Raw genomic sequence first — 9,322 nt, 5'->3', positions numbered from 1 at the left:
ATCTGTCATTTAAAAACTTAACAGAATTTTTGTCATGTGTATACAAAGTCATCTAAGATTAATAAAATGTTGCTACATGTACAACATGCCATCCCAACTTGATACTCAATAATTTTTTTTTTTAAAAAAATAAAAATAAACTTTAAAAAAGACAAAAGCGACAAAGAGGAAAAGATGAGTCTTTTACCACCTAGGGTCACTTGACCACCTAGGGGCCGGTGGCCACCGCCAAGAGCTTCTTCAAGGGCGGCTCAACCACAAGTGGTAAAAAGCCCTCTCCCCTCTTCACAACGCCTTTTTAAAAAGTTTTTTGTTGCACTTTCCTTTTTCTTTTGTATATTTTTTTTAGGTGTCAAGTTGAGGTGATGCTTTGTGCATGTGTCACCATTTCATTGGTTTTAGATGGTATTTTATACATGTGACATAAATTTCTATTAGCTTTTAGACAATAAACAGACAGAAGGCTCAAATTGATAAACTCAAAAAGCTTAGAAATCCCGAGTACCTTTTCAATAAAGACTCGAAAAAAAAAAAAAACCATGTATCATAATATTTACATATTCGGCTGTCCTTGCGATCATATTGGTCTAATGAGAGATGCTAAAAGCCGTAGGGAGATTTGATGGAGCCTCGTGCTGGAATTGGGAACAAAACTGAAGGCACGAGACATTACTCTATATTTATAAATGACTAAAAGTCATGGCCAATACCTATACCCTTCTACATCAGCAATTTTGAACCTACATAAAGCCGGAGTTAATATATACAAGCTAAAGGGGCTAAAAACTTGCCGCACAAAGATAACAAGAGGAGATAGAATCGCCAAAGGCATGGGTGGAATATTACAGAAGAAACAAACATGCATTTTAGCTTATTATAGTGCTTTTTTACATCATAATCAAAACATAAGAATAAACTTTGTTGATGTTGCATTTGCTCTAGAGTCATATCAATTGCGGGAACTCCAAGAAGATACATTTAAATCTTATTATAAACACTGCACGGCGAAAAAAGGAATGTAGTTAAGTGAAAGGCACTAATCTCCTGAACTACAAAGTAAACTTTCCACTCTTCTCATGGTGCATACAAGTAAGTAATTGACAATGTTGCTTTGCATGCATGCATAAAGCTCGATTAAATTTCATTAAACTGCTTGCAGCAGCACAACAGAATTAAAGTCTGATTTGCTAATAGCATCATCCCGCATCGTCCTGGGACATGGCACAAAAGGTCTTATGCGAATACATAAGAATAGCCACAATAACATGTCACAAAATGTAACTTAAAACTACAGGCATGATGCATACTAAAGAAAACAAAACTTCATTGACCTTCACAAAGGTCCATCTCATCCTGCATAACTTAGAATGAAAGGCTAACTAGAATTTACTAGGTAGAATACTCACCAACTTACACGGACAATTGGGTTGAAAAAACAAAAAGCTTCATCTCAAGTCATCTGCCACTGCATCCACAACACCAAACCAACAGAAGGTCAAAGTTGTGTCTTGTTTGCGATTTCAAATAAAAGGATCCACATTAAGATTAATTAGAGAAGGATGTTTTGTAAAGAGGCATGAAATCCTTGATCAAACGAACTGAAGTGCCCATAGCAGTATAAGAGATGATAAAAAAGCAGCTGGTATTAGATCAGGAACGTATGTTACAACAAACAAGCAGTAAAAATCAGCATCTCAATAACTAAAACCTTTAGAGCTGGTTCGCCTTTGTTAGAGTTTGCAGCTTGCTTTGCAAGCCCCTGTTGCTGTGCACGTGCAGCTCTTCCTGCAGGAGATTTTTCAAATTGCTCTTGCCTGCAAATATGACCACCACATAGAAGTTGATTCATGTAAAAAAGAAAAAGAAAAAACGAAGAAGAAGAAAACATTATATAAGAATCTGAATTTGTTTCACATGCTGCATCCTGAGGAAGATTGCTATAAGCCAAAAGCGACCCATTTTAGTGCTAGCCTCATGTGCTAATAAGCCTAAATGGCACCAGATATAATATGCCTCACCTTGTAGACATGCACACACTCAGCACAAAGTGGATGCATGTCCTTTGCGTGTGGTAACAAATCCACAATTCTATCACTCACCAATTCTAAAATTTGTAATCACAATAATATCAATGTGCATAATGGGATAATCTTGGTTCTAACTACTCAGAACCCTGCTGGCCCCAAGTTTTCTGCTATTCTAAACAATTGCTTATACCTATACTTAAGAATGTATAAATGCTTTTATGAAAGGTGAATAGAGAATTGGATTAGATGAATCGGAATATTTTGATCATGTAAGTTCTCCTAACATGGTCTGTTGTAAAATGTTGTGCACCAAATTACATAATCCAATTGTTCAAGAATGAAATAAGATGGACAATTTTCAATTATGAGGTTTCAATTAGAAGATATAGGACTTATCTACCAGTGGCCGTGGTAACTCACAGATCCCAAAAGAAACCTCAGTTTTCCAATAGTCAAAATCAAGAAATGAAGCATTAGCAGATTATAGACCAGGTTTTGCCATGATTCTGTTAGTCGAATACCATATCATATTTGTAAAACTTTGAAATTCAAAATTAATAATTATTTTTAGATTCAATTTCCTAAAACAAACACCGATTGATATATGAACACCATCTAGAATTTAGGTCATATAATGAAGATATGATTATCCTACCAGACAAATAAATGAATGAGAGTGTAAATATCATATTTGAGTAAAAGATACCATCCTGGCCATCTATTGCAAATATTTTCTGGGCTCAAGAAAAAACAGACATTAATAAAAGAACTAAAATTATGCCTCGTGCAATCGAATTATGCTTAATGACAACAATTTATCATGAATATCCAGATATCACCATGACTAGTGGGCAGGACAAAAAACACCAACTTATTTGAAATACTTGGGGTCCTTTTAGAAATCGAATTTAATGTACTTAGGAAGGTACATATTAATTTTATAGTAACTACAACAAAGTCTCTTACTATTTACAATATATGTCATATAGGAAAGTCAAGTGTGATAATCTTCAATAACTATGAATTTACATTACTAGTTATTGAATTTGGTTGGGGTTATCTTACCGGGGGATTAATTAAAAAAAAAATTAACCCTTCTGTTCCTGGAAAGTACAAGGGTTGTTTGTCCCTCCAATTTTCCACAACCCATTAGAAACAATTGCAATATTCTAATGCTCATGATGAAGATGAATGATTCCATGGGGACTTGGACTCCCAAGGAAAAAACTCTGAAAGAATCCCAAATTCTAAAACTTAAAACCCATGAGCCATATGCTCTCGATTCGCCACAACTGAGGGCATAGTCGGGTGTTCAATTTCAATCCGATCTCAACAACCACTGAGGAAAAGAAAAAGAAAACGAAAAAAAAAAAAAAAGAACTTTCACTGTTTTCCTCAAGTTGGATAATTTTTCAATGTCGCATGATTCTCTAGCACCAGATTAATGTATAATTATATTGGATAAATCCCAATCCGAAGAATTTAATAGGCAACGCAACCACAGCAAATCCAAAAGAGGTTAGAGAGAGAGAGAGAGAGAGAGAGAGAAGAAATTGCCTTTTCTGGGCGGCTTCAGCGGCTTTAGCACGAGCTTCTTCAGAGGCCAGCCTTTCTTCTTCCCTTCTCCGTTGCTTGTTGCCGCCGTCGAAGCAAGAGAAGCACCCCATCTCTCTCTGGTCTCTCTACTGCCTAATCTCCGTACAAGGTGTTTTGCGCGTTGACTTTTCCTTTTCTTTCTCCCACATTTTATAGATTTCGTTTGGGAATATGCCACGTCAAATATGACACGTTAAGCATTTGGTAGTCTTTCTACAGCCGCGTTGAGCTAGAAGAACGACGTCGCATCTACCAACCTCTTTGCAGAAATTATACACGGCGCCGTTTTCGGTTTACCTCCTTCCCTTCCCTCGTTCCAAACTCTCACAGCTCACTGCACTGAGCGAGAACAAAAGCAAAAGCTGCAAAACCCTAATTTTCAGAGAAATGAGCAACCAACCCTTAGATTCACTTCCCCCTACAGAAAGCCTAGAATTAGAGAATGGGCTCACGCTCGTGCCGCGCGTGAAGCTCAGTTTCACGGTCTACCCAACGAGCCCCTCCGTGACCAAACCGGTCGACGAGTGGAAGGTGAAACTTACTCTCATAGATTTCTTCCAGACCTCGCTCTCCGTCCCCGTCACCGTCCCCGAAGAGGACCTGGAGATCCAACCGCTCGGAGACCTCAAGAAGCGCAAGCGCGAGGACCCCGTGGCCCAAGGTTCCCTCTTCATTCGCGACCTAGGGTTTCTCAACCAGTCCACAAGAAAGAACAACGATGAGGAAGAACAAGAGGACGCGAAGGTCTTGGAGGAAAAGTTCTTGGATTGGAGAAAACACACCGTGGAGAAAATGGACGGGATGGAGTTGAACCTCGAAGGTTTTAAGTACAAGCTCAACGTCGTCGTTCCCGCGTCCGACGATTTCGAGGCTATGAGGAAAGATTGGGAGGAGTTTTACGCTTTTGGAAATCGGGGTTCGTGGATTTTGAAACGAGTTTGAGAGTGATTTTATTTTGATTTGCAGGTAATTGTTAGAGTTAAATTGATATATTTGTTGGGCAGGGCATTCGAGGAGTGGGAAGCAAGAGCCTGATACGATTGTAGTGAGGGGGGTCCCGTCGCGGTGGTTTGCGGAGCCGCTGGTTTCGTCTAAGCCTTCCATGTTGGTTACACATTCCATTTTTTCTGGACTTGGGAATATAAGGTATGTGATTATTTCTGCCTGTTATTTTGCTTCTGCTTATTTGTACTTGCTCATAGACCTTTTATAGATTGTTGATTTTGTGTTTTGTTGAACTTTATTATGCTGACTTCTTGGTTGTTATTGTCCTTTTGAATACCTTTACAACGGACTTGAAGTGGTGTAGATTACTTTGTGATACTTGTATTATAATTGAGAGCTTGGAAACCATAGATTTGGAGATACTTTCCAAGTTTCTATGTTTTTTTTCTTTCTCTTTTTCTTGTTCTCTCCGTAATTCGGCGGGAAAGATTGCTTGGTGAAAAAGGATAATGGATATCAGGCATCATTGAAAACTAATGAGTTTTGTGTCCTTGTATGCTCCTGTGAACTTGGTTGAATTCGTTTGACCCTTTCTAGTATGTTTTTCGCTTTCAAAATAAGTTAAAGAAAGGGAGATGATTGAAGTGCTTCTACGTTACGTTTCAGAAGCTGTGAATATGATTTTGTTGTCTTTGAATACCTATGTTCTATGTTTTTATGTGGCTTCGATGTCACTTCATGATCTGTATGACATGTTTCCATTGCCCATTATGAATAAATCATATTTATTTGTGCCAGCAATGTAATGGAATTAGCTGATTATGCATCATCCTTCTTGTTTCTCCCTTTACTCGCACTCTGTAGGAATCTTAATGTTGCTGAGGACAATGATCTAGGTAAGGAAGCAGAGGAAATTGGGAACATAGTTTCTGGTCTTAATTGTAAGATTGTAGTTCAGTTCGAGAAATACAAGGACTTCTATAATGCTCTAAGGGTGTTATGCGGCCGCTCATTGCAAAAGGTAGGAAGTTTATTTCTTTGTACATGTTCTTTAGTTTTGCAGGAGTTATCTACCATGCTATTTGTTCTTATCATTATGAGTCAGTGAGCGTAAATACCTGGAAGCATCTTGCATCTGAATGTTAAATCTAATGGGTTAGTTCTTAAGCATGAATGGCAGTTATTAGTAAGTGCATTGGATGTCCTTGGAACACCAACTTGGGTGTCTCCTTCCTGAGCTTCTCATCAAAAGGAATAACATGCAATTGTATAATCCTAAATGATTTCAATACTCGATTTTAACTATGTCTATCTTAGTGACCCATGTGCTACATAAGTTTTGCTAACCCACATGAACAAAAGATAAGATGCTTATGATTCTATAGCTTCCTAAGAATCAAAGCGATTTGAGTCAGATAACTAAGTTTATGACTGAAGCATGAATTTTCAAATTGTTCAAAGTTAATCGCAAAGTTACAAGAATATCTACTAGATCATAGTTAATAAGTTAGCTAGGGCTGAAAATTACATGTAGAATAGATTCAAACTGGAGTCGTTGTCCTAGGGGTTTAAGGTTTTAGTCCGCCGCGGGGGGTGGGGGTGGTGTCTATTTAAGCATGTTTTGTAGTGCAATGGAGATAGACTTTAATATGGTTGGGTGGGTTTGGTAAATACTTTTGTTGTGAGTTTTTTGTTTGAGTAGTAATAAGAAGTGACTGATGGGAGATAAAGGTGAAATAAGATTTGATTTTTTTTTTTTTTTTTTTTTGGAGAAAAGTGAAAAAAGTTGTTTAGTAATAGTTTTGAAAATATGTTGACTTTTTGTTAGAGAAGTGAAAGTAAGGAGGGAGAGAGGAGGGGGATTTGCCAAACACTACATAGTTCTAAGGCTTTTTCTAGTCTTCCGTCTTCTATCTTTCTAGGCTTTTTCTCTGGCTTCCTACTCTCTAGCTTCTTCCTCTCTCTTTGGCTTGTTTCTCTCCCCTCTCTCGGCTTCTCCCTCTCTCCTTAGTCTCTTTTTCTAAGCCTTATTCTCAAGTGCTTTTGTCCTGCATCACACTGATTTTACTAGATTTAGTTAGAAAACTGGGAAATCACGTATTGTTGTTTTCAAATAGTTCATGTAAAGAAATCAGCTTCTATTGTGAACTAAGTTAGGCTCCAAAAGATAACCAAGTTAAACTCATGGAATCAACTGAAAGTTGCAGTGATGAGAAGAAACTCATCCTAGCTATTAAATTGGATATAATTTAGAGTAAATATCGGAATCAGGTATAGTAACTCAAAAGAAGACGAGTTCTTATCTCAAACTGCATCCTAATACATATTTAGGAGAAATGATAAGAAGTTGAGAAAGTATCAGCTCCTAAACTGAACCACGGTTAGAAATAATTACACATTAGCTTTTCAGACATCAAGTAATGAAGAAGAGAATTGCCATGTCTTGAGATTCGAGGAAAGTCCGAGTCTCAGGTGGTGGCAGAAGATCCTTAGCTGGGGCAAGAGATACCTAGATTAGATTGTTTGATTTAATTGTTAATTGGTGAACTTGTTTTCTCGTTGGTAGCTGAACATGGCTTTTTGTTGAGCAGCAAGGATCTCGATTGAAGGCCAATTATGTGGTTACTTGGGAGAAGGATAGCTTTTTCCAGAATTCAAGAACTCACACACAGGAGAGGACTAATAGGATGCAAGAAATGGCAGCGAGAAATTACAGAAGTGAAGCTCCTAGACATCAACAACGAATTTCTCGCCTCAGTCCAGATGATGCACGCCGTAAGAGGTTTAAGGTTAGCGACCAAGTACTTCAATTGACAATGAACTTGTTTTTTTTTTTTTTTTTTTCTGAGCTACAATGAACTTGTTTAGGTGTTAACAAATGCTTCTTGTTTTCTGCAAACCGTCTCTTCCAGCATGAATATATATTCGGTTCACTATGTTCGTTTTCCTCTTTTTCCCATTTCTTTTTTGCACGTTTTTGAGTTTTTGTGAGTCTTCTTCAATGATGCCAAAAATGCTTTCTGCACTGTGCAGGATTAGGGAATGGGATGCGCATTTTGAGATTGTTTCATAGATAACTTTTGACTTTGAGAGGCCAAATCCTTTTGCATGTTCGAGGATCAAGTTCATTCCAGTATGTTGTACAACAATTTACAATCCGATGTTCAGTTACTGTTACAAAATTTCAGTAAAGAAACACTGCTAATTCTGCTACATTTGTATTCTTCGGGCTTGCTTGAGATTGCGTTTGAGATATAGAGTTTTCAAGTCAAAAGTTTCATTTTTAAGCTTTTGCTAAAAGTGCGTTTTGACAATTTTTAAACTTTTTAGACGCTTTTAATTTTTTTACCACGCGAGTATTTTTTTTCTTTAAACGGACTTTTTGAGTGTTAAAAGTACTTTTAAATCCCTCAAATGCAATCCCAAACATGCTAAAATTTCTGGCGCACTAGTAAGATAGTTAACAACGATTGATGAAACCAAAATGATAGCTACAAATATTTTCAAAAAAAAATTCGTTTTTTTATTATTACGTTGTGCTCGTTAACTTGATTTGTTTACGGCACATGTTGTATTTATAGGGTAATGAATGAATATTTATAATCCCAATATTTGATTACAATTTAATTTACAATCAACTTTTAAATAGAGAATATTATAATATCAACCAAATATGGAATATACAAAAAAATATTATATTTTCTAACATTTTCAAAGTGCATATTTGGCAAACCACTAAAAGACTTTTGAGTGTGTGGAAATGATATTGAAAAGCTTTAGCAAGCGTAAGATCCCCATACCACCCCTATGCAGGTCGAAGTCAACCTGAATAACTTCTCCATCGGCGACAGCTTTCAGTCTAGCTCTACTACAAGGGCCGCTTGCCCCTTTCTGGCGCGCATTCTCTCCATCTGTAGCGCTGATGTGGCACTAGCAAAACAAAAGTTTTTTTTTTTTTTTTTTGGCAAAACAAAAGTTATAACTGTTATATGCATTGAAATGAACAACAAAAGTTTATATGATTCCTAGTGACTAAAGTTATATATATACATTAATTACTGCTGGAGAAGATTACGGAGATATATATGGATTTTTATTTTTTATTTTTTATTCAATGATGGAGAAGGGGGAAAGGGAATTACAAGAAAATAAAATATAAAGGTGACAAAGTTTTCCTAAAAACTGTTGAAAATTGGTCAAATAAATGATTCAACCCATCAAACAAACCGATACCACCTAAAAAGGTTGTTATAGAAGGCAAAGTTTCGAAAACAGAACAAAATCCTAATAAGTTTGCTGCACGAACTTGAACGACCATAAATAATAGGGTTAAATACTCCATACCCTCCTAGGGTTTTTCAACTTTATTTTTTTTTCCCTGTGGTTTTATTTTTATCACAGAAGGTCTCTGTGGTTTTGATAAGTGACCAAATTAGTCCATCCGTTAGTTGACTGTTAGGACTGACACGTGGACCAATCAGACGTCGACACGTGGCACATATTAAATTTTTTTAAATTTTTTTTTTAAAAAAAATGTATTTTTTTTTTTTAAAAAAAAAAGCGGAAAAAAATTAGGTGGCTCTCGGGCCATTTTGGGGTGGCTTTCGGCCACCCATCCGACAATGGGGGGGGTAGCTACGGCCACTTGTAATAAGCTGATGGTAGAGCCACCCCAAATGTGAAACCACTGTTTTTCCCTTTTTTTTTTTAAATATATTTTTTTTAATTTTTTTTTTTTAAATTAAATATATGTC

At 36.8% G+C, this 9,322-nt stretch overlaps 2 protein-coding genes across 4 annotated transcripts; one reads left to right on the top strand and one right to left on the bottom strand.

Annotated features, from left to right (window-relative positions):
- Nucleotides 1-455: 455 nt before the first annotated feature.
- Nucleotides 456-3,786, bottom strand: LOC132189706 (uncharacterized). 2 transcript variants are annotated; one of them, XM_059604479.1, is made up of 4 exons: nt 3,585-3,786; nt 1,709-1,814; nt 1,407-1,465; nt 456-997 (listed from the first exon to the last, which is right to left on the bottom strand). In XM_059604479.1, exons 1-3 carry the CDS (start codon nt 3,692-3,694, stop codon nt 1,451-1,453), a joined length of 231 nt encoding a protein of 76 aa, XP_059460462.1. In that variant the 5' UTR covers nt 3,695-3,786; the 3' UTR covers nt 456-997; nt 1,407-1,450. The 2 variants fall into 2 exon arrangements, with proteins under 2 accessions (XP_059460462.1, XP_059460463.1); XM_059604480.1 differs by lacking the exon at nt 456-997 and adding an exon at nt 1,121-1,211.
- Nucleotides 3,787-3,909: 123 nt separating this feature from the next.
- On the top strand, nt 3,910-7,783 carry LOC132189704 (uncharacterized). Of its 2 annotated transcripts, XM_059604477.1 has the most exons (6): nt 3,910-4,539; nt 4,628-4,769; nt 5,433-5,589; nt 7,160-7,357; nt 7,437-7,505; nt 7,602-7,783. In XM_059604477.1, the coding sequence occupies exons 1-6, from the start codon at nt 4,011-4,013 to the stop codon at nt 7,605-7,607; spliced, it is 1,101 nt and encodes a 366-aa protein (XP_059460460.1). In that variant the 5' UTR covers nt 3,910-4,010; the 3' UTR covers nt 7,608-7,783. The 2 variants fall into 2 exon arrangements, with proteins under 2 accessions (XP_059460460.1, XP_059460461.1); XM_059604478.1 differs by lacking the exon at nt 7,437-7,505 and having other exon boundaries at nt 3,917-4,539.
- Nucleotides 7,784-9,322: the final 1,539 nt, after the last annotated feature.

This window comes from Corylus avellana, chromosome ca8 (genome assembly GCF_901000735.1).
Source record: "Corylus avellana chromosome ca8, CavTom2PMs-1.0".
In the NCBI taxonomy this organism is placed as follows: domain Eukaryota; kingdom Viridiplantae; phylum Streptophyta; class Magnoliopsida; order Fagales; family Betulaceae; genus Corylus; species Corylus avellana.
This window is presented reverse-complemented; position numbering and strand designations above follow the sequence as displayed.

Excerpts from the sequence above, each read along its gene's own strand:
- LOC132189706 (XM_059604479.1), bottom strand. The coding sequence starts at position 3,694 with ATGGGGTGCTTCTCTTGCTTCGACGGCGGCAACAAGCAACGGAGAAGG. Across the intron at positions 1,815-3,584 it reads GCTGAAGCCGCCCAGAAAAG|GCAAGAGCAATTTGAAAAAT; the intron begins GCAATTTCTTCT and ends TCATATTTGCAG.
- LOC132189704 (XM_059604477.1), top strand. The coding sequence starts at position 4,011 with ATGAGCAACCAACCCTTAGATTCACTTCCCCCTACAGAAAGCCTAGAA. Across the intron at positions 4,540-4,627 it reads TTACGCTTTTGGAAATCGGG|GGCATTCGAGGAGTGGGAAG; the intron begins GTTCGTGGATTT and ends TTTGTTGGGCAG. Across the intron at positions 5,590-7,159 it reads GCGGCCGCTCATTGCAAAAG|CAAGGATCTCGATTGAAGGC; the intron begins GTAGGAAGTTTA and ends TTTGTTGAGCAG.